General features: G+C 44.6%; 1 protein-coding gene across 1 annotated transcript in view; it reads right to left on the reverse strand.

Moving 5' to 3' along the window:
- Positions 1-410: 410 nt before the first annotated feature.
- LOC144488256 (neuronal cell adhesion molecule-like) overlaps positions 411-25,060 on the reverse strand; it is a gene marked incomplete at its 3' end in the record, with an annotated part of 77,734 nt that continues 53,084 nt past the window's right edge. The window contains exons 17-23 of the mRNA XM_078206291.1: positions 24,096-24,197; positions 21,212-21,409; positions 19,025-19,095; positions 17,212-17,437; positions 11,033-11,148; positions 8,494-8,698; positions 411-533 (exon numbers count right to left, since the gene is read on the reverse strand). Coding sequence (XP_078062417.1) covers positions 411-533; positions 8,494-8,698; positions 11,033-11,148; positions 17,212-17,437; positions 19,025-19,095; positions 21,212-21,409; positions 24,096-24,197 — 1,041 coding nt within the window. The remainder of the gene's footprint in view (positions 534-8,493; positions 8,699-11,032; positions 11,149-17,211; positions 17,438-19,024; positions 19,096-21,211; positions 21,410-24,095; positions 24,198-25,060) is intronic.

Genomic DNA, 25,060 nt, shown 5'->3' on the forward strand with positions numbered 1-25,060 from the left:
GAATGTTACTTATGTCCTTGACACGAGCCGTTTTGGTACTGTGGCAGGACAGAAACTGGATTAGAGGGATTCAAACATGGAGTTCTGGGAAAGATAAAGATTCTGGGGAGGTGACAACACATTCAAGGATGTCGGATAAGAAGTTGGAGATGGGATGCTAGTTTGCAAGGGTGGTGGGGTCAAAGGGTGATTTTCTGAGGAGGGTATTGATAGCAGCAGATGTAAAGAAGAGAGGGACAACACCTGGAGAGAGAACAATACAATATTGGCTAACAGGAGGAGAGGTTAGGTGATGAACAATTTAGTGGGAATAAAACTGAGGAACAGGATGTGGGTCTCATGGATAAGATAAGCTCAGACAGGGCTGACAATTAAAGATTCTACACAACTGCTGTGTCACAGATACTTACTGGGCTGGTACTTGAGTGTGTATCCTTTAAGAATACCATTTGGGTGAAGTGGAGGGCCCCACTGTAGAGTCAGAGAGTGAAGTGCTGGACTTGTAATCTTCAAGAATTCTGGTGAGCTTGGCACTGGTGGAAAGTAATCCAGACACATTAATATATACATTCATTATCACTTAGACAAAAGTCATCTGTATTTTATTACATATTTAGGATATCTGACACAGGAAGATTAAAAGTAGAGATTGTACAAAATAAATGTTTAAGCCACTCCAAATGTTTATACAATGTTTATAAGACAATGCAAGCTAGAACAGGTAGGGACAGGAAGTGGCCACTCGGTCCATCAAATCTCATCCCTCTAGTTCACAGTAAAACTTGCATTTCATTTCCATAATGATTAATCATTTCAGAATATCTCACTGAGGATGATACAGTAACGACTGTTCCAACCAGTCACAAGAAGCTTCACACCATCCAAGACAAAGCAATCTGCTTGTTCAGCACCCTTCCACCACCTTAACCATTCACGCCTTCCGTTGCCAATGCACAATGGCAGCAGGATGCACCGTCTACAAGATGCACTGCAGCAATTCGTCAAACCACCTTCAACAGCACCTTCCAAACCCACAATTTTTAACCAGCAAGAAGGACAAGGCAGCAAATGCAGGGAAATACCAGCACCTGCCAATTCCTTCCAGCCACACACCATCCTGATTTGGAACTATAATCTCCGTTCCTTCACTGTCATGAAATCAAGATCCTGGAACTCCCTCTCTAACAGCACTGTGGAGTTGATTTATATCACATGGACACAGGCAGTTCAAATAGGCTGGTCAAAGATTAGTTAAATAAATCACTATAAGGATAGCAGGGTGGGTGATGTATTGCAACTTTGGTATGTGGGAGCTGGTGGATTATCCTGGCAACCACATCTGGAGTAAACATCTGTCGCTTGAGGAGCTTTGGCTCAGCAGAGATGAGATGGAGTCTGGGCTTTGGACACTGTGGTGCATCAGGGAGGTGGAAAGTTACTTGGACACTTGTGCCAGGACCTGTATCTGTACCAGGAGGCAGTCACATCCTTTAAGGCAGTTAATTCAGATTTGGTCCATGGTCAGGGGCAGGAGAGCGTGACTGTAAGAGAGGTAGGTATGGGGAGCCAGAAGGTATCAATGAAGGAACCTTTGCCCATGCAATTGTCAACCTGTTTGAGGTTCTTGCAGCTTGTGTGGATGAGAGCAGGGGCAATGTGGTGGCAGGTGGCAGAGGGGGGGGTGGATAAAGTAGTGTAACTCAAACTCAAATAGGAGGCAGAATAATTAGGGGGATAGACACTGTTCCCTTGAAGTCAAGATGGTGAGTCGTGAAAGCCATGTTGCCTGCTCAGTGCCAGGGTTAGGAACATCTCTACGAGGCTGGAGAGGAACATGGAGTGAATACCAATGAAATAGGACTAAGAAAGATGTTCTGCTGAGGAGGGAGTGTGAGCAGCTCGAGGATGAATTCAAAAGCGGAACCACATAGGTAATAATCTCGGAATTACTACCTGAGCCATGAGCAAATTAATGCAGAGTAAAGATCAGAGTTGAATGCGTGGCTCAGTGATTGGTGTGGGAAAATGGGGGCACTGGTGCCAGTACAGGACAGAGAGGGAGCTCTCCCATTGGGACGACCTACACCTAAACCTCACTGGGACCAACGTCCTGACCAATCATAACTGAGGCTATTGAGAGGACTTTAAACTGAATTATGGGTGGGGTGGGGGAGATGTGGAAAGTTAAAGAAAAAGGACAAGGCATTATATCAGGGCAGCAATGCAGGTCGTGATAATCAGAGTGTGACTGGAAGTGACAGAATAAGAGTGCAATAGGAAATCAGGTCAGAACTGGGAAAATGGTAAAAACACATTATTAAAGGCTGTTTATCTGAAAGCATGAAGCATTAGTAACAAGATGGATTGAGAGCACCAATATAAATAACTGAGTTTTTAAAATTCATTCATGGAACATGGCAAGGCCAGCATTTATTCTTCATGTCTAATTACTCTTGAACTGAATGGCTTGCTTGGCAATTTCAGAGGGCATTTAAGAGTCTGGACTCACATGTAGACCAGATCAAGTCAGGACGACAGATTTCCTTCCCGAAAGGTCAGTAGTAAACCAGATGGAGTTTTACAACAATTGACAATGGTTTATGTGGTGATTGTGGTGTCTGTCTCTTTAAAACAACAGAGCAGAAGAGGATCACTTGGTCCTCAGAGGATCACCCTGAGTTTATAGATTACTAGTTCAGTGACATACCAATGTGCCACTCGCCCCCGAGGCCATGAGGCCTTCTGTGGAACTCTGTGGAGGCCAGGTCATTGGGCGTCTTTAAGACAGAGATAGATAGATTCTTGATTAATAAGGGGATCAGGTGTTATGGACAAAAGGCAGGAGAATGGGGATGAGAAAAAAGATCAGCCATGTCTGAGTGGTGGAGCAGACTCGATGGGCCAAGTGGTCTAATTATGCTCCTATGTCTTATGGTCTTATGAGAGAAACATAGCTGCACATGACTATGACTGGGATCTGAATATTCAAGGGTATTTGACATTCCAGAAGGACAGGACGAAAGGAAAAGGAGGTAGGGTAGCTCTGTTAATAAATGGCGAGATCAGCACAGTCATAAGAAATGATCTTGGTTCAGACAATCAAGACATACAATCAGTTTGGGTGGAGATAAGAAACAGAAAAGGAAAATTACTGGTGGGACTAGTTTATAAGACCCTCTAACAGTATCTACCCTGTAAGACCCAGTATAAATCAGGAAATAATGGGGATTTGTAAGAAAGGTATTGCAGTAATCGTGGGCTGTTTTAACCTTCATGTACCTCAGAAAAAAATCAAATTGGCAAAGGTAACCTTGAGGATGGGTTCACAGAGTGTGTTCAGGAAATATTCTTAGAACAATATATTCTGAAACCAATCAGAGAATAGGCTATTTTATACTTGGTATTGTATAATGAGACAGGATTAATTAATGATCTCATAGACTCCCCTACCATTTCCCAAAGGTAGGGGAGTCTAAAACTAGAGGGCTTCGGTTTAACATGAGAGGGGAGAGATACAAAAGGGTCCAGAGGGGCAATTTTTTCACACACTGGGTACTGAGTGTCTGGAACAAGCTGCCAGAGGTAGTAGCAGAGGTGGGTACAATTTTGTCTTTTAAAAAGCATTTAGACAGTTACATGCGTATAGAGGGATATGGGCCAAATGCAGGCAATTGGGACTAGCTTAGGGGTTTAGTAAAAAAAGGGCAGCATGGACAAGTTGGGCCGAAGGGCCTGTTTCCATGCTGTAAACCTCTATGACTCTAATAAAAGATCCTCGAGATAAGAGTGGTCACAACATGGTAAAATTTTGCATTTAATTTGAAGGTAAGAAATGGAAATCTGAAATTTGTGCCTTAAACTTAAATAAAGACAATTACAAGGAAACAAAAACATTTGCCTAACTGGAATAAGAAAATAAGTTAACAGGTAAGAGATTAGAGAAGCAGTGGAAGATATTTAAGGAAATATGAGAGAAAACTAACAAGAAACATCAAAACTTCCACAAAGTAAAAGCTTCTACAAGTATACAAAAAGGGAAAGAGTTGCTAAAGAGAGCACTGATCCTTTAGACGTGAGACTGGGGAATTAATAATGGGAAGCAAGGAAATGGCAGAGACTTTGAATAAGTGTTTTGTACATGTAGCCACAGTTGAAAGACACAAAATACATTCCAAATATAGTCAAAAAGCAGGGGCAAAATTGAGGGAGGAACTTAATCATGATCACTAGAGAAAAAGTATTGGAAAAGTTAATGAGACTGAAGGCTGACAAGTCCTTTGGGCCAGATGGCCTGTATTCTAAGCTCTTAAAAGAAGTGGTTGCAGAGATAGTGGATGCACAAGTCGTATCTTCCAAAATTCCTTAGATTCTGGAAAGGTCTCAGTGGATTGGAAAACTGCAAGTGGAACAATTCTAGTCAAGAAAGGAGGGAGACAGAAATCTGGAAACTATAGGTCAGTCAGTCTAACTTTTTTCAATGGGAAAAATGCTAGAAATCTAGCATTAGGAGTCAGTGGCAGTATATTTAGAAAATCATAGTACAGTCAGGGAGAGTCAACATGGTTTTGTGAAATGGGTACAGTTTGACAACTTTATTAGAATTCTTTGAGGATGTAACAAATGGGGTAGATAAAGGAGAACCAGTAATGTGTATTTGTATTTCTAAAAGATATTCAATAAGGTAACACATAAAATGGTACTATACAAGATGGTGTTCGCGTTGATATATTAGCATGGATAGAGGATTGGCTTACTAACAGGAAATAGAGAGTCAGGATAAATGGTTTGCAAACTGTATCTAGTGGAGTGCCAAAAGGATCGGTGTTAGGGCATCAAATGTTTACAAACTACTTCATTGACTTGGATGATCTTGCAACCAAATTTGCTGATGATGCAAATACAGGTAGAAGATCAAGTTGTGAGGAGGGTACAAAGGATCTGCAAAGGCATATAGATAGGTTAAGGTAGTGGGTTAAAATTGGCAAATAGAGTAAAGTGTGGGAAAATGTGAACTTGTACACTTTGGCAGGAAGAATAGAATAGTGGAATATTATTTAAATGGAGAGAGATTGCAGAAAGCTGTGGTATAAAAGGGATTTGGGTGTCCTTGTACATGAATCAGGAAACAATTGCATGCACTTACAGCAAGTAATTAGGAAAGTAAATGGAATGTTGATCTATATTGTAAGGGGGTTGGAGTATAAATATAGAGAAGTTTTGATCCAACTGTGCAGAGCATTAGCGAGACCACACTGAGAATACCATGTACAGTTTTGGGTTCTTTACTTAAGGAGGGATATACTTGTATTGGCAGCAATTCAGAGAATAACAACTAAACTGATTTCTGGGATGAAGGTTGAGCAGGTCGGGCCAACTCTTCTGAAGTTTTGAAGAACGAATGGTGATCTTATTGAAACATAAATGACTGTGAGGGGGGTTGACAGAGTTGATACTTCGAGGATGTTTCCTCTCATAGGGGCAAGGTTTAAAAATAAAACATCTCCCATTTAGGATGGAGGTGAGGAGGATTTTTTTTTCTCTTAGAGGGTTGTTAGTTTTTGGAATTTTCTTCCACAGAGAGCAGAAGAGGCTGGATCATTGAAGATATTCAAAGCTGATTAGACAGATTTTTGATCTACAAGAGTTTTGGCTTGTTATGATTTTATGAATTTATGGTCACCTTCTCAAGGGCAATTGGGGATGGGCAATAAATGTCTACCTTGCCAGCAATGCTCACAGTCCATGAGCTAATATTGAAAAACAAACATCATTAGGAGCATGAGTAGGCCACTTAGTCCTTTGAGCTTGCTCTACCATTCAATCGGATCATGGCTGATCTGCTTGTGGTCTCAACTCTGCTTTCCTGTCTGCACCCACATAATCCTCGACTCCCTCACCCAACAAAAAGCTCTCTGCTTTAAATAAATTCAAAGACCCAGCCTCCACTGCTTTCTGAGGAGGTGAATTCCACATTCCAATGATCCTCAGAGAACAATTTCTCTTCATTTCCATCTTAAAAGGGATAATTCCTATTTTTGAACTTTGACCCCTGGTTTTCATCTCCCCTTCCTCCTGGTATCCACCCTCTCTAGTCCCCTCAGGATCTTATATGTTACCTCTCAATAAGATCACCTCTCATTCTTCTAAACTCCAATGGGTATCGGCCGAATCTGTCCAACCTTTCTTCATAAGACAACCCCTCCATCTCAACAATGAGTCCAGTGAACCTTCTCTGAACTGCTTTGAAAGCAATTGCATCTTTTATTAAAAATAAAGAGGCCTAAACTTCACACGGTACACCAGATGCGGTCGCACCAAGGCCTTAACAGCTGCAATAAAACTTCCCTGCTGTTATATTCCATTCCTCTTTGCAATAAATGCCATTTGCCTTCCTAATCACTTGCTGAACTGTTTTCCTTTTGTTGGTGCTGGCTGAGGGAGGAATGTTGGCCAGGATGCTGAGAAAACAATGTGCTCTCCTTTGAGTTTCTTTTAGATCCATCTAAATTACTGGTAAAGATAAACAGGATGTCATTGTAACATCTCAAAAGGATGAACACATTAATTATTCTATCATGGAATGTTTTTCTGTTTTCCGTAACACCAATGATCTGCCTCAAATAAAAAAACTTGACTTAATGTTCTGAACATCTGTCACTTTGCACAAAAATGTATGTTTTAAATATATCTTTTGGGTAAAATAAATACATCATTCTATGCTGCTTTGAGTTTCATTCTTGTGGCACCCAGTGTCTTCAAACGACGAAACACTGCCCTCCAGCTCCCAGGCAGCTGATAAGCCACCACCCTGTGTGCTCAGAAGACGGCCATTCAGCTCATTGAGTCGAAGCTGGATCTTTCGAAGAACAGATTAATTAACTCCACTCCTCCGTTCTTTCCTTATATCCCAAGTGTTGTTGCCCATGTGGCCAACTCCCTTTTGAAAATTACAAATGAATTTGTTTCCACTCAATTACGCAGTCCATGCCATTCTAGCCACCTACAGCGTAAATATGTTTTCCTTAATAGCACCGCTGGTTCTTTTACTAATCTCTTTAAATCGGTGCCATCTGGTATAGACCTGTCAGCCACTGGAAACAGTGTCTCTTTATTCGATCTACCGAAAACTTTCAGGTTTTTGCAATCAATCCCCTCTTAGCCTCCTTTGCTCGAAAGAGTAAAAAAATAGTCTCCAGTCTATCCATGTAATGTAATCTCTCATCCCTAGAACCACCCTCGCAAATTTGTCCTCTCCCCTCTTTAAAACCTTCATGTCCTGTCAGAAGTGTGATATCCAGTGTTGCACACAATACGCCAAGCCTAGGTGTAACCAACCTTTTTCAATTGGTTCAGCATGACTTCCTGGCCTTTTAATTTGATGCTTCTATCTGTGAAGCCCAAGATCCCATAGATTTTATTAACTGCTTGGTTAATCTGTCCCTGCCACCTACAAAGAGTTGTACACAAACACCCCCAATGTGTTTATGTTCTTGCAATCCCGTTACCACTGTACCATTTCGCTTGTATTTTCTCTGCTCATCTGCCCCACCAAAATATAGACTGCAGCTGTTTAAGCACTTTTTTGCACTGAACTGCCTCTGCCCATTCCATTAGGTAGCCTCAGTCCTTTATATCTTCTTTGCTATTAACTATACTTTTAATTACAAATAATAGACAATGATGTATCTTATAGACAGATGAGGCCTTACTAATGAATCCTGGTGAAGGTCACTGTCTGTCTTGCTCCATGCAAAGAACAAATGCTCAACACAACTCTCCATTTTTTATCCCTGAGACAATTTCGTATGCTGCCGCCCACGTTATCCCATGGGTTTCAATTTTGTTAATATTACGTGGTTTGCGGGTAAGATGCATGATAATTCTCGACAGGAAGAGGAGGGAAATGAGAGGAAGGGGGGAACTGCAGGGAGAGTGGCTCAAGTTGACCAATTTACATTGTGAAGAACTTGCAGAGCGAAACCTGAATCCTATTGCTCTGTAAAATTCCTTGTCCTCACCATCAGCTTAACACACAGCATTTGCATTTCTGCTGTCCAGTTAGTGAGTGAGATAGTGACTCCCGTCACCACTGGGTGACCCTTCAAGTCACGCGCCATCACCGCCACCCTATCTCACTCCACAGGAGCAGTATCCACACATGGACTGCAGCTGTTTAAGCAGAAAGCCCAACACTAGATTTTGAGAGAAACTCAGGAAGAGAGATAGCACCAACCTTGCCACCAGTGTCCATATCCCACAGCAAGTTGGAAATAATGAGGCAGATTGTTGCAGCAAATCCATACCGAACTGAAATTGGGACAAGATCTCTCAAGCCCTTTACAATTCAAAGTGCTTCATTCTATCTGCTTAAGGCAGGATTTGAACAAGGGCTCCAGAGATGAATGGGCAATACAAAAGCCTTAGGCTATTCCTGTGCCAGACGGTCAGATGTAAATAGAACAGTTTCAATCAAACTAGGTAAGGATTCTCTACCTCCTTCAGGGGTTTTCAGCACCATATCTTCACTGGCGGGACCTTCTCCTTTTCCATTCAGAACTCGAACATTCAGCTTATAAACACTGAAAGGTTCCAACCCTGGCAACATGCCGTGGTTCTTATCTCCAAGAAAGCTCAAAATCTTGACGTCCGTGTGGCCCTTGACCCGTTTGACCAGGCTTCCTTGCTTCCAGTAGTAGACCTGCGCATGGTGAGTACAGAAAAGGAAGGAAGAACTTTCATTTATGTTACGCCTTTCATATCATCAAGCATATTGCAGCCAGTCAGTCACTTCTGAAGTGCGGCCACTGCTTTTGTATGGGAGAATGTAGCTGCCATTAAATGTACAGCAGGATGCCAGGAATAAAATGACCAGTTAACCTGTTTTGTGTGATGTTGGCTAAAGGAGGAGTGTTGTTCAGGACACTGGGAGAACTTACTGCTCATTCTGGAAATTGTCACGGGACTATAATCTTAAAGTAAAAGTAAAGTAAAGTTTATTTATTAGTCACAAGTAAGGCTTACATTAACCCTGCAATGAAGTTACTGTGAAATTCCCTCGTCGCCACTGTCCGATGCCTGTTCGGGTCAATGCACCTAACCAGCATGTCTTTTGGACTGTGGGAGGAAACCAGAACACCCGGAGGAAACCCACGCAGACACAAGGAGAACATGCAAACTCCACACAGACAGTGACCAAGCCGGGAATCAAACCCAGGTCCCTGGCACTGTGGGTGACACAGTGGTTAGCAGTGCTAACCACTGTGTCACCCCACCTAATCTAATCTTTAAGTGAAGATTACCTAATCTTCACCTAAAAAGGCAGACGGAGCCTCAATTTAATGGTCAGAATTTTACGTTTGCTCGGGCAGGCGCATGCCTGACCTGGAAACATGAGAGAGGGGAAGCACAGTGGTTAGCACTGCTGCCTCACAGCACCAGGGACTCGGGTTCAATTCCGACCTTGGGTCACCGTCTGTGTGGAGTTTGCACATTCTCTCCATATCTGCGTGGGTTTCCTCCGGATGCTTCGGTTTCCTCCCACAGCCCAAAGATGTGTGGGTAAGGTGGATTGGCCATGCTAAATTAACCCTAGTGTCAGTGGATAAGCAGGGTAAATATGTGGGGTTATGGGAATAGGGCCTGGGTGGGATTGTGGTCGGTGCAGACTCGACGGGCCGAATGGCCACCTTCTGCACTGCAGGGATTCTATGATTCTATATCTCTGTGGACTGATTGTGTATGATTGTGCTGCCCAAACAATCATGGCACAGTTTTAACCTCAATATTTATTTTTCACAGGTCAGCAGCTCCCAGATACAGCTCCATAGTGGCTGTGGGAGCACATTGGAAACGCCAGCCTGCACACTCCCTGTTTCCGGCACTCGCCCTCATTCCGCCCTCTTCCCAGCAGCACGCAGCTTTTAACAGAGTGTGTTTCAAGCTCGAAAACCATTAATTGGTCAGACAGTGTGAAATTGTGCTTCGGGGCTGACCGCGGCCATGAACATGTTGCGCCCCCTTCAGGGCTGGCTGAGCGTGCACTCAACAGGCGAAAAATTCAGGTCAATGTCATACCTGCAATGCTCTCCCTGCATGCAGTGCTGGCCCAGGAATCACAAAGCTCACATGATTATTGACCACCAATCCGGACTTCTTTTATTTTCCACCCATTTTTCCTGCCTATGTTTTTTCCTCCCCTCCCAGTGGCATCGAGTGCTTGCTGCTTACGGATCCCGGGTTATGCTCCATTGACTCTCCCAAGCAGTCACTTGAGAATGGGCCCAAGCAGTGAATGTAAGCCTCAATCTATCTCCATCCTATGTTGACAAGGGTGCACCTCCAATGGGAACCATAGGAGGGGGTGTTGGCAGAGGGTGGGGGCACAGTAATCATGTTTCTGTGCCACATGAGCTTTCTCCTTTTTGTTTGATATTCCTGGTTTTCCTCTTTCTCTGCTAATCTGGATTTACACTTATCTCTCGATCCCTCTTTTAATGTTTGCCTCATTGTCACCTCCTCTTGCCTTACATACACCATCATCACTTTTGTCATTTAGTCCCCCCTTCCTTATTCCTCGTGTGTTCCCCACCCTCTGCCTTCTTGCTTAAAAGATAGTCATCCCCGACACCTTTTAGTTTTGTCAAGAGAGATCATCGAGCCATAATGTTTATTTCTTTCTCCGCAGATGCTGAGTGTTTCCAGCTTTCTTCTGCTTTTCTGTCAGGCACGGGAACCCTGGCTAATTCTCTCTTACTGTGTTACTTAATTCTCACTTCTTACTGTGTTTACCCCAGTCCAACGCCGGCATCTCCACATAATTCTCTCTTGCCTAGCCAGACTTGCCAGCTGTGGAGCCCCAGCCATGCCACTGCTCATCAGAGCAACCAACTGATCACATAGCTGAACTGAGCTGAGGGCCATGCCTGGTCGAAATAAGCTGTTAGGATTTTCTCACTGAGCGACTGGAGGGGCTGCTAACCTGTAATGGAGAGCGGGAGTATCACTGGGCGCAGGGCTCATTTCATCCACTTACATTGTATCCCTTGAGGAATCCACGGACACTCTTTGGTGGAACTGGATCCCAATGCACCTTTGCCAGTGTGCTATTGACAGCGTGGACACGCACATTGCTCGGAGCCAACATTGGTACTAGAATGAAAGTCAAATCAGTTTTCAATAACACTAATCAATTCTGTACAATTTGCAGCTCCACGCAGATTTGAATAACATCAAATACATTTGAACCCAACAAGAGCACATTTTGGTTTCTCTTCCGGTTGATTCTCCCCTATGATCATCATTCCCAACTCTGGAATGGAGCAAGACATCTTCAACCAAAGCACAAAGAACAAAGAAAATTACAGAACAGGAACAGGCCCTTCGGCCCTCCAAGCCTGCACTGACCATGCTGCCCGACTTAACTAAAACCCCCTACCCTTCCGGGGTATATTCCATGTGCGGCCTAACTAAGCTTCTATAAAGTTGCAACATGACCTGCCAATTTTTAAACTCAATACCCCGGTCGATGAAGGCAAGCATGCCGTATGCCTTCTTGACTACCTTCTCCACCTGCATTGCCATTTTCAGTGACCTGTGTACCTGTCCACCCAGATCCCTTTGCCTATCAATACTCTTAAGGGTTCTGCCATTTACTGTATATTTCCTATCTGTATTAGACCTTCCAAAATGCATTACCTCACGTTTGTCCGGATTAAACTCCATCTGCCATCTCTCCGCCCAAGTCTCCAACTGATCTATATCCGACTGTATCCTCTAATGGTCCTCATCGCTATCCGCAAATCCACCAACCTTTGTGTCGTCCGCAAACTTACTAATCAAACCAGTTACATTTTCCTCCGAATCATTTATATATATTACAAACAGCAAAGGTCCCAGTACTGATCCCTGAGGAACGCCACTTGTCACAGCCCTCCATTTAGAAACGCATTCTTCCACTGCTACCCTCTGTCTTCTTTGACCGAGCCAGTTTTGTATCCACCTTGCCAGCTCACCTCTGATCCCATGCGACTTCACCTTCTGCACCAGTCTGCCATGAGGGACCTTGTCAAAGGCCTTCCTGAAGTCCATGTCGACAACATCCACTGCCCTACCATCATGAATCATCTTCGTCACTTCCTCGAAAAGCTCAATCACGTTCATGAGACATGACCTCCCCTTTACAAAACCATGTTGCCTCTCACTAATACGTCCACTTATTTCCAAGTGGGAATAAATCGTGTCTCGAAGAATCCTCTCCAATAATTTCCCTACCACTGATGTAAGGCTCACTGGCCTGTAATTACCTGGATTATTCTTGCTACCCTTCTTAAACAAAAGGAACAACATTGGCTATTCTCCAATCCTCTGGGATCTCCCCTGTAGCCAATGAGGATACAAAGATTTCTCTCAAGGTCCCAGCAATTTCCTCCCTTGCCTCTCTCAGTATTCTGGGGTATATCCTATCAGGCCTTTGGGACTTGTCTACCTTAATGTTCCTCAAGAACCCCAATACCTCTTCCTTTTTGATCTCAACATGACTCAAACTATCTACACATCCTTTCCCAGACTCATCATCTACCAAGTCCTTCTCTTTGCCTGAAAACTTTGCCTGAATGCACGAAGCATTCGGAACAAAGTTAATGAATTGATGGTGCAAATCAGCACAGATGGGTATGATCTAGTGGCCATTACAGAAATGTGGCTGCAGGGAGACCAGGACTGGGAGATGAATATCCAGGGGTATCAGGCATTTAGGAAGAATAGACAGGAAGGGAAAGGTGGTGGGGTAGCTCTGTTAATAAAAGATAATATCAGGGTAGTAGTGAGGGATGACATAGGCTCTAAGGAACAAAACGTGGAATCGTTATGGGTAGAGATAAGGAATAGTAGGGGGAGAAAGACACTAGTAGGCCCCCAAATAATAATGTTGAGGTGGGGAGGGCTATAAACAAGCAAATAATGGATGCGTGCAAAAACGGAACGGCAATAATCATGGGGGACTTCAACCTGCATATTGATTGGCTGACTCAAGTTGGAAGGGGTGGGATGGCGGAAGAGTTCTTAGAATGCTGTCAGGATAGTTACCTTGAACAGTATGTTACAGAACCGACGAGGGAACGAGTTATCTTAGATCTGGTAATGTGTAACGAGGTAGGTAGAATTAAGGATGTTCTTGTGAAGGACCCTCTTGGGTCAAGTGATCACAATATGGTCGAATTTCTGGTACAAATGGAAGAGGAGAAAGTAGGGTCCCATACCAGTGTCCTCTGTTTGAACAGAGGGAAGTACGATAGGATGAGGGCTGAATTGGCTAATGTGGACTGGGAGAGCAGACTGGTAGGTAGGACAGCTGAGGAACAGTGGAGGATTTTTAAGGAGATCCTTTTCAGTACTCAGCAACAATATATTCCAGTGATAAAGAAGGACTGTAAGAAAAGGGATAACCAGTTGTGGATAACGAAGGAAATTAAGGAGAGTATTAAATTAAAGACCGATGCGTACAGAGTGGCCAAAAATAGTGGAGAATCGGAAGATTGGGAAACAACAAAGAACGACTAAGAAAGCGATAAAGAAAGGAAAGTTAGGTTATGAAGCTAGGCTAGCTCTAAATATAAAAAATGATCGTAAAAGCTTTTACAAATATATAAAAAGGAATAGAGTGGCAAGAGTGAATGTTGGACCCTTGGAGGACGAGAGGGGGGATTTAATAGTGGGAAATGAGGAAATGGCTGAAACTTTAAATAAGTTTTTTGTGTCGGTCTTCACGGTGGAGGACACAAATAGTTTACCGAATATTAACGATAGAGGGTTGGTAGGAGGAGAGGTACTCAATACAATTAATGTTACCAGGGAAGCAGTGCTTGGTAGACTAACGGGACTGAAGGTGGACAAGTCCCCGGGCCCGGATGGAATGCATCCCAGGGTACTGAAAGAAATGTCAGAGGTAATAGCGGACGCGTTAGTGGTTATTTATCAAAATTCGTTGGATTCTGGGTAGTGCCGGCGGATTGGAAAACGGCAAATGTTACGCCGCTGTTTAAAAAAGGAAATAGACAAAAGGCGGGTAACTACAGGCCAGTTAGCTTAACGTCTGTAGTTGGGAAAATGCTGGAATCCATCATTAAAGAAGAAATAGCAGGCCATCTGGATAAGAATGGTTCGATTAAGCAGATGCAGCATGGATTCATGAGGGGAAAGTCGTGCTTGACGAACTTGTTGGGTTTTTATGAAGATGTGGCTAGTGCGGTTGATGGAGGGGAACCGGTGGATGCGGTGTTTTTGGATTTCCAAAAGGCGTTTGATAAGGTGCCTCACAAAAGGTTGCTGAAGAAGATTGAGTCACACAGAGTTGGGGGTAGGGTGTTAGCGTGGATTGGGGATTGGCTATCCGACAGGAAGCAGAAAGTCGGAATAAATGGGTGCTTTTCTGGTTGGCGGATGGTAACTAGTGGTGTGCCGCAGGGATCGGTACTGGGGCCTCAACTATTTACCATTTATATAGACGATCTGGAGGAGGGGACTGAGTGTAGGGTAACAAAGTTTGCAGACGACACAAAGATAAGTGGAAAAGTGAATCGTGTGGAGGGCATAGAAGGTCTGCAGAGAGATTTGGACAGGCTGAGCGAGTGGGTGAGGATCTGGCAGATGGAGTATAACGTTGACAAATGCGAGGTTATTCACTTTGGAGGAAATAATAGCAAATTGGATTATTATCTAAATGGAAAAAAATTACAACATGCTACTGTGCAAAGGGACCTGGGGGTCCTTGTGCATGAGACACAAAAACCCAGTCTGCAGGTGCAACAGGTGATCAAGAAGGCAAATGGGATGTTGGCCTATATCGCAAGGGGGATAGAATATAAAAGCAGAGATGTCTTGCTGCATCTGTACAGGGCATTGGTGAGGCCGCAGCTGGAATACTGTGTGCAGTATTGGTCCCCTTATTTGCGGAAGGATATATTGGCCCTGGAGGGAGTGCAGAGAAGGTTCACCTGGTTGATACCAGAGATGAGGGGTGTTGATTATGAGGAGAGACTGAGCAGATTGGGTTTGTACTCGTTGGAATTTAGAAGGCTGAGGGGGGATCTTATAGAGACCTATAAGATAACGAAGGGGCTGGATAGGGTGGAGATGGAGAGATTCTTTCCACTTAGAAAGGAAGTTAGAACTAGAGGGCACAGCCTCAAAATAAAGCGGGGTCAGTTTAGGACAGAGTTGAGGAGGAACTTCTTCTCTCAGAGGGTGGTGAATCTCTGGAATTCTCTGTCCACTGAAGTGGTGGAGGCTACCTCGTTGAATATGTTTAAATCACGGATAGATGGATTCCTGATCGGTAAGGGAATTTGGGGTTACAGGGATCAGGCGGGTAAGTGGAACTGATCCACTTCAGATCAGCCATGATCTTTTTGAATGACGGGGCAGGCTCGAGGGGCTAGCTGGCCTACTCCTGCTCCTATTTCTTATGTTCTTAGGTGAATACTGATGCAAAGTACTCATTTAATATCTCACCCATTTCCTCTGCCTCCATGCATAGATTCCCTCCCTTGTCCTTGATTGGGCCAACCCTCTCCCTGACTACCGTCTTGCTCTTTATATATGTATAAAAAGCTTTGGGATTTTCCTTAATCCTGCTGGCCAACGCTTTTTCGTGACTCCTTTTAGCCATCCTTACTCATTGTGCCCCGAGTGAGGGAAACCCCACAATAAGAGGATAAGAGCAGGGAGGTTATATAGGCCACAAACTGAGCACTGTGTGTCATTCTGGTCACCTCATTGTGGTATAATTTCATTAGCGACAGTACAGAGGAGATTGTCAGGATTGGAAAACTGCAGCGATGAGGAAAGATTGGACAGGCTGAAGCTGTTCTCCCTGGGAGAGAGGAGGCTGAAGAGAGATTTGATTGAGATATACAAAAATGGAGAGAGGCCTGGATAGAGTGGATGGGAAGGGCCTAGTAACTTTATCAGAGAGGTCAGTGATGGGGGTGGGGGGCATAGATTTAAAATGATTGGTAAAGATATTAAAGGGTAGAAGAGGCATACACCCTCAGCTTATTTAAAAGGTATCTGGGTATGTACCTCAAATGCTGTAACCTGCAGGGCGACAGAGCAAGAAAGTGGAATTAGGCTGGGTGGCTAGTTTTTTGGCCAGTACCAACATGATGGGCCAAGTGGTCTCTTTCTTTGATAATTGGTCACATAAATGAAACCATAACATTCCTATGATTGCAACAGGCTATAGGTAAAACAGGCCAAAAAATGTCCCTTCTATAGTGGCTGTAAAGAAATAAGGATTAGTGGTGTTAAATTTAGTGCCTTTGTTTGGACCAGTTTTTCTTGGATATTGGTATCAACCGCTAATCACATTGCTGGCATCTTTCTTGAATCTTCAAATCGCAGCAGACCACAGTGAGGCTGCGAGATCAGCTGACATCAAACACATCAACTGGGATGTGCAAGATCCCAGTTTCTGAAAACAAACATCTCTCCTCTCTCGCCCATTCCCAATGGAATTAACTTTTAGTAGGGACCAGTTACCTTTCAATAGTTTGAAGAAGTGTCACTGCTGACCTGAGCGTATGGACAGCAAGGTAATTCCTCTTAGCCTCGCTCAATCCTGTGACTAATTTGACATCCCACAGGCACGCCCTTTCCAGCAGGGGGGGGTGCGGGGGGGTAGTAGTCGGGAGCAGGAAATCCTTTCAGATATTGTCCCTCCAGTGCCCAAGGGCACTGGGGAAAACTTTAGCTCCAGAATCACTGCCTCTGCCCAGAGCAAGCAACTCGACTTGAACTGAGAATGCAGCCAGGGACATTCTGCTCTGTATGACAGCACTGAATACAGCCTCCACCCACAAGGCCACTCAAGTTCGGGTTTTCGATGTTCCATTGTTGAATATACTTAAGGCGGAGATAAATGGATTTTTAGGAATATGGGGAGTAGGTGGCCAATTAGAGTTGAAGCCCAAGATCAGCCATAATCATATGGAATGGTAGAGCAGCTTTGATGAGCTGCAATCTATTCCTATTCTCTGTCTCTTGTGAAACAGTCTGCTCTGACCCGTTCTGGACACTGCGCTGTGAGTGTGTGATATTTGCAATCAGTCCCCTCCCCGCCCTCCAAGCGAGCAAAGGATTGCTGAGAATAACTGGTCATTAAAAGTAGACACTACAACAACGTGACCAAGGCAAATGAAGACCACAGTTACTTACAATCCTCGCCAGAATAGCCGATTACTACTTCAGGCTCTGAGGTAGCTCCAAGGCTATTAAACGCCTGCACTTTCAATTCATAGGGAGAAAATTCCGGCGTGCCTGAGACGATGTATTTTGAAACATTGGCGACCATCACTGAGGTCCACTGGTCATCACCAACCTTCTGTCTCCAGCTAACTTTGTAAGTCAGGCCAGGCCCGTTGGATTGGACACCTTTCAGGGGCTAAAAATAACAACAGCAAACATCAAGTTAGGGAAAGACAGAACTAGCTGCGACGTCAGGGGGTGATTCTTCACCTAAACAGGGGACCCGGATCATGTGGTCAATGCTGATTCATCAAGTTCCTTCAAGTGAGACCCATTTCTAATGGAACAAAAGTCATCTCATATAATAGGTAGGTAGCTCGATCACAATAATCAGGCAGACAGAGAGCGCTACTGCATTAATTTTGATCACTTATTTTGGGAGATGAACGGGCAAGTTTCACAAACTTCCCCAACTATCCGACAACTGGTCAAGGTTAGTATATGGTTTGTTCACCTCTCTCAGGAGGTCAAGTAGTTTTGAGAGAAGTGACGAATAAACATTGTGAAGCATATGAGACAGGGTGTAGTGTGCACCGCACCGCCCGGCGTTACGTGCACCGCACCCGCCTGGCGTTATGTGTCATAGTGATTAGCGCTGCTGCCTCTCAGTGACAGGGTCCCGGGTTCAATTCCGGTCTCAGGTCACTGTGTGGAGTTTGCACGTTCTCCTCGTGTCTGGGTGGGTTTCCTCCGAGTGCTCCAGTTTCTTCCTACAGTCCAAAGATGTGCGGGTTAGGCTGATTGGCCATGCTAAATTGACCCTAGTGTCAGGGGGATTGCCAGGGTAACATGTGGGGTTATGGAAATAGGGCCTGAGTGGGATTGTGATCGGTGCAAACTTGATGGGCCAAATGGCCTCTTTCTGCACTGTAGGGTTTCTATGATTCTAAGTGATAAGCTTAGCCTGGTGTTTTCTCAATAAATTTTCACAAGGCAGAAATTAAGTTAGCTGAGTTCAAAGTTCAACATTTCAGAACTGCTTGCCCTTGTGAACAGTAGACAAACATAGTGACTTTGAGCACCTCAGATGCCTAAATGTTACAAATCACAACATCAGCCATGTGTTAACTTTTTCTTTGGTAATATTTGTATTTGACTAAGTGAGGCATGTTATCATAATCAAACCCTCTCAGATCAAGCAGAGTAGTTAGTTGTGGAGTACAGCTTCCTATTGTGTCTGCAGGCTGAGGAGAGAACGACCCCCAACCAGATCGTTCGACACCTTCCAATCTCTCAGCAGCCTCTTCCTGCCTCGTTTATGACAAACTAGACCAGGGCCAGAAACCTCCGTCCTGGTCTGTGGCTGGGATTCTCCGGTGCCGCTGAAAACGAATGGCATTTTGGCTGGAACTCCAAACTCTCCGTTTCCACTCGCAGCGGAGCAGGCACGGAGGAAAACGAAGAATCTCGCACCACCCCAAATTTTCAAGCAGTTTTTATAGAGCTGGTTCAAAACCCCCAGACAAATCGCTTCACCTCAACATAACAGCAATTCACAGATCCTGTGAAGTTAATGCGTGTACGACATATGGGGGAAATGTGCTTTAATGTAGTCACCAGAACAGGTTCTGCTTGCCCTTCCTGGAGTATTGACAATCATTAAAAAATGCATGCGCGCACGCGCATACGCACACACTCGTGAGTGCACACACATGCATTAACACACGCACAGGAGATCATCTAGACATACAAATTAGTCCAACACATGAGATAGTTTGCATACCTCCCAGGTGATCACCATATTATTAGGTTCAGTTCCCATCCCTTGAACTCCTGAGGGATTTTCATCAGGGGCTACAAGAAGCAAACAGAGTTACTGTTCAGCACAAAGACAAATATGGAGGAAGCATCACTTCACTTACACAACTCTTGCCTGACAGGGTCGCTGACTTCACTGGCACAAACATGTCTGGGAAAGCCAGTAACTCTGTCATCCTCTTGTACAGTGAGGGCTCTGCAAGCCTAGGTAGCAAATGCCCATCGACTAGTTGACCACAGAGGGCAGGATGATCTGGATAAGTGCAGCTAAGCAGACGGTCCATCATTGTGTCCTCACCCAGCACTCACTGGAGAGTGATCTGGAGTGGGAAAGCTGGCTAATTTATCCCTTCTTCCACATTGAGACATTCGATTCAATCGTACAGCCCCAACTGCTGAGGGCAGGTCAAACTGCACAAAGAATCTATACTCTTGTTTGCTGTGTAAAGCTCATCTGTTCACTGGACATTGGCAGCGGGACTGTGGTCTTTGAGATAGTTCCTTAAACACAAAATATTCCAATCTTGTTGCGTGCGAGGACATCACCCAGTATCTAAAATAGTATTACAAGTTACGTGCCTGGATCTATCTCGGGGAGATGCTGGATAACAGAAGCTATCTCTAAAAGCTATCCAGTGATCTGTATAAATATGACAACTGCCCCATGGCATTGCCCAGTTTGTCACATGGGTACGAACACTCGTGTTGGGAGGATCCCAGATCAATAGCATTTCACAAACCAGTGACATCCACCACCCAGAAGGGCAAAGGCAGCAGGTACATAGGGACACCACCACCTGCAAGTTCCCTTCCAAACCACACACACCATGCTGACTTGGTACTATATCATCGTTCAAACTCCCAGAACCCGCTTGTGGGAGCACCCTTGACACGGGGACGACAGTGGCTTGAGAAGGAGGCTCACTTGGGACCAGTGATCTTTCTATCATCCAAATACCCTAAATGCCCCACCAACATGTACTGCTTGTATAGGCGCTCTACAGATCTGGTGGCACCACCATTTATTGAGGCCACATGTCCAATTCAATCATGTCCTGCACTTAGGGATAGAGTGTGAGATTCTGAGGGACATTCTATTTGTTCAACACCAGTCATGAAGGGCACTGCAAGAGAGGGCCCTAGGCTTCAGTTATTTCTTTTCACTAATGGGGGCTGCCAGCTTACATGGCATGGACTGACCTTGGTCTTGAAGGGTCAGTCCACTGCAGGTTTGGTGATACCATTTCCCCTCGAACCCTAATTTCCAAAATCCGAGTTACCCTTTCTAAGCAGCTGGTGTGGGGAAACACCATTCTTCAGTCTCAGGGCTCCCTCTCCTAGTGCTCCACTCAAATTTGGCAGTGGTAACTAGACGATCCCATCGAGCAGGTTTCAATCCCCCGGCTCCAAAGGGCAGCTAATACAAAGTTCACTCCACCATGAACCCTATATTGCCCCAATGCACAATGGCCAAGACCCTTGTCAAAGAACAAATTGGCACAGTGAATCTCGGCCTCAACATAGCGAGGATTTTGGAGGGAGGGAGATCATACAAGAGGGAATATGTACACTCTGGAGGAGCAACGGAAGAAAAGGGCGGCACGGTGACAGTGGTTAGCACTGCTGCTTCACAGTGCCAAGGACCCAGGTTCAATTCCAGCCTCAGGTCACTGTCTGTGTGCAGTTTGCACATTCTCCCCGTGTCTGCATGGGTTTCCTCTGGGTGCACCAGTTTTCTCCCACAATCCAAAGATTGTTAGGGTTAGGTTGATCAGCCATGCTAAATTGACCCTAGTGTCAGGGGGATTAGCAAGGTAAATGTATGGGGTTACAGGAATAGAGTCTGGGTGGTATTGTGGTCGGTACAGACTCGATGGGCCAAATGGCCTTCTTTTGTACTGTAGGGATTCTATGAAAGTTGGGTGGGGCAATGGACATACGATCAGTGTCAAGAAACAAGGAGTGAGGCAAAGGTGGGACGGAGAACCTGAGAGTTGGGAGGCCAGAAATGAGACAGGAATCAGTGGACAGAAAATCCTTTAACTTGTGTTGAACCCAAGGTATGGGGAAAGAACCTCCGACTCCAAACTACTGCCTTTGATTACAGCTATGATTGTCTTAAAGCATAGTCAGAACTAGGATGCTGTCTTACCAGCTGGCTGTGTGAAGTAGCGCTCAGACGACAAACTAGGTTCACTTCTGCCTATCCGATTGACAGTAATAACTCGAAAGTTGTAGTTGACAAAGGGGGAAAGTTTCAGCTGCGCTGTTGTTCGCGTTCCCCTGACGTCAGTTAAATGATGCCAGACTCCAGGCTCGAACTGATCCTCTTCATACTCAATGATGAACTCTGAGGGGAAAACAGCAGCAATCACGCACGGGAATGGACTTGTTCCTACTGCAGACCACTCGCTGTTTGATTATTTTTCAGAAGTATTTATTACATCTCTACCAAAGAGTTCAGCCTTCAGGAATAACACGGCTCACCTCCCAATTCAAACCCCAGCTCCAATACAACCAGTTCCACTTGAACTGCAGTTTGCCAATTTAGATGCACCCTCCCAACATCTGATGTTCGTATCAGCAGCCCAGCCCACTCTGTCACAGACATGAGAGAGTTGGGGATAGTATATAGCATGGACAGAGGACTGGCTAACTAATAAGACAGAGTTGGAATAAGAAGGGCATTTTCAGTATGGCAACCTGTAACTTGTTGAGTGCCACAGGGATCAATTAGATTTATTTACAATGTATTCATGACTTGGAAGAGGGAAGTGAATGTACTATTGTCAAGTTTACAGATGACACACAAATAGGTGGGAAGGCAAGTGGTAAAGATGACACAAAGAGCGATCTTACCGGCCATTCACGCCAGCTCCTTCTGCAGTCGGAGAATTTGGCGCCCAGCCAAATCTCCATTCACTGCAGCGGGATAGAAAAACCCTGCTGGTGTGAACAGCTGTAACATTCCGGCCAAAGAGCCTACAGAGGGATGTAAACAGATTAAGTGAGTGGGCAAAACTTGGCAGATGGAATATAATATAGGGAAATGTGAAGTTATGCACTTTAGTAGGAAGAATAAAGGAGCTGAATATTATTTAAATGGAGAAAGCTGCAGCTCAAGAGGGATTTGGATGTCCTCGTGCACAAAAGCTAGTGTGCAAGTTCAGCAGATAATAGGGAAGGTTTATGGAATGTTGACCTTTATTTCAAAGGGAATGGAGTATAAAAATAGGAACTATATTTGGTCCCCTTAGCTAAGGAAAGATATGCTGGTATCGGCGGCAGTGCAGAGAAGGTTCACTAGCTTGATCACGAGTATGGAGAGATTTTCTTATGAGGAGAGGTTGAGCCTGTACTCATTGAAGGTTGAGAGCTAACCTTCACTGAGACATAAGATTCACAGAGGGCTTGAGAGGGTAGATGCTGAGAGGGTAGATGCTGAGAGGATGTTTCCCCTTGTGGGAGAGTCGAGGACCATAACCTCAGAGTAAGGGATCGCCCATTTAAGAGGAAGAATTTCTTCTTTCAGAGGGTAATGAATCTGTGGAATTCTTCATCGCAGAAGGCTGCAGAGGCTGGGTCGTAAAGTATGTTCAAGGCTGTGATAGACAGGTTTGTAATCAGTAAGAGAGTCAAGGGTTATGGAGATAAGGTGGGAAAGTGGAGTTGAGGATTATATCAGATCAGTTATGATCTCATTTAATGATGAAGCAGACACAATGGGCCGAATGGCCTACTTCTGCTCCTATGTCTTATGGTATTTCTTTTCTCCCCAGACCGAGCAGCGAAAAGTGACCAACTTTTCTTTGACCAAATGGCTGAATGTAATTGACGATGTGAGATCTGGGACTGGGAAGCTTGCTTATATAAAGAATTGTATAGGATTACATAGGACATCTGGTACGTAATGGGCCATTCGGTCCAATAACTCCATGCTACTGTTTGTGTTCCACTTGAGACTCCAACCATCTTTCCTCAAATAAATTGATAATCGTAACCCTTTATTCCCTTCTCCTTTATTTGCTTATATAGTTCCCTTTTAAATACATTGATACCATTCACATCATGGTTTGGTTGAACAGTTTCTTCTGAATTCCTTGAATTTCTTGGGGGCCACCTTATAATGATAGTCTCTTCCCTCTATGTGGAAACATTCTCTCTGCATCCATTCCACTGAAACCTTATTCCTCCATATCCTACATCTCCTAGCCGAAGGATCCCAGTGTGAGAGAGTAATGAGAGAGGAATTTGGGTGGCAAGGTGGCACAGTGGTTAGTACTGCTGCCTCACAGCATCAGGGACCCGGGTTCAATTCCCGGCCTGGGTCACTGTCTATGTGGAGTTTTCACATTCTCCCTATGTCTGGGTGGGTGTTTGCCGGGTCTCGGCTTCCTCCCACAGCCCAAAGATAGGTGGATTGGCCATGCTAAAATTGCCCCTTAGTGTCAGGGGACTAGCTAGGGTAAATTCTTGGGGTTATGGGGTGAGGGCTGGGTGGGATTGTGGTCACTGCAGACTTGGTGGGCCGATTGGCCTCCTTCTGCACTGTAGGATTCTATGATAGTATAGCCTGGCACAACAGTAAAAACTCGTGTAAATGTAATTCCTTGAGTCTCGAAGATTGAGGACTGATTGAACTGAGGTGCTTAAAATGATAAATGGGATAGATTGGGTAGAGAGAGGGGGAGAAGCCATTTCCTTTGGTGAGGTTGTGAAGAATAAGGGGGCATATGGGAGAAAATGGCCATGGCCATTCGAGGTGGTCAGGAAATAATATCCCCACATAAAGGCTGATGGAAATCTGGCACGACCGCCAGCAGACAGGCTATGAATTGTAGGGCTCAGCTGAAGTCTTCAATATTAAGACTGATAGGTAAGACTATTAAAGAACATAAAGCAGACACAAAGTATACAGTTGAACTACAGATCAGCCATGATCAAACCGGATAGTGAAGGATGAAACAGGGAACAGTCTGAGATACAGTTGGAGCCCCCTTTGAATTTGAGGCCTAGTAAGCCTTTTCAAAACGTACTTGTAATGGGACTGTTATTCTCATCTCCTGGTATCCATGACAACTGCACACTCCTGTCTTGAGGATTGGTTAACTCCAGGTCTGTGGGTGGATCCGGGTGATCTATGGAATAAAGACGTTCAATTTAAAACCAGGAAGGCCTTAACGATGACAACTCCTGGAAATCCTGTCACAGATCAGGCGGGAATGGGCATGGTGACGGCTGGCGTGGCTGCATGCACACGGGCCTCTTTCATACCCAGCAAGTTGATAGAATGATTCTTCCATCTGGCTCAGCAGCAGCCATCGCAGGTTCAGCAGTGGAGCAACATGCAAATACTTGGGGAGGCTAAAGTGACCTGCATACATTACTGAATATTGTATTCCATTGCAGCTCTTCATAGTGAAGCTATTGATCAATGGTCACTAAAAGCTCCTCGTATTGCCCATGCCAACCCGAGTGCCATGTTTAAGCTGCTATTCAAGGTGTCAAAGCTTAAAATTGGCAATAGTGATAGGTTCACAGTGGTAGAGATTGAAGATCAACTTACCTCCTCATGCCTATAAAGATACCCGATTGGACCAATGAACTTAAACGATTATGGTGTTTTTTGCCTTCACTAAGCTAGCTTGATGTCCAATCCATTTATTGATCATTCTTTGAGTGGGATTAAACTATCCAACATCCGCCCCGAGTGACTTTCACGAGTTTGAATCTGTCAGTGTTCAGTTTGGAGATGTAATCTGGTCTTACGTTCTTTTAATACTGGTTAGTGAGGATGTCAGGGGCACAGATTAAGTGCAGATGAGGTTTACTTGAATGATACCACAAATGAGAGTCTCCAGTTCCTGGATAGATTGGAGAGGCTGGGGATTTTTCTCCTCAGAGCAGAGAAGGTGAAATTGGAGATTTACTGGAGATGTTCCAAATTATGCAGAGTGCCGGTTGAGTAAATCAAGAGAATCTGTTTGCAATGGCAAAAGGG

This window comes from Mustelus asterias, unplaced genomic scaffold (genome assembly GCF_964213995.1).
Source record: "Mustelus asterias unplaced genomic scaffold, sMusAst1.hap1.1 HAP1_SCAFFOLD_1413, whole genome shotgun sequence".
NCBI classification, from domain to species: domain Eukaryota; kingdom Metazoa; phylum Chordata; class Chondrichthyes; order Carcharhiniformes; family Triakidae; genus Mustelus; species Mustelus asterias.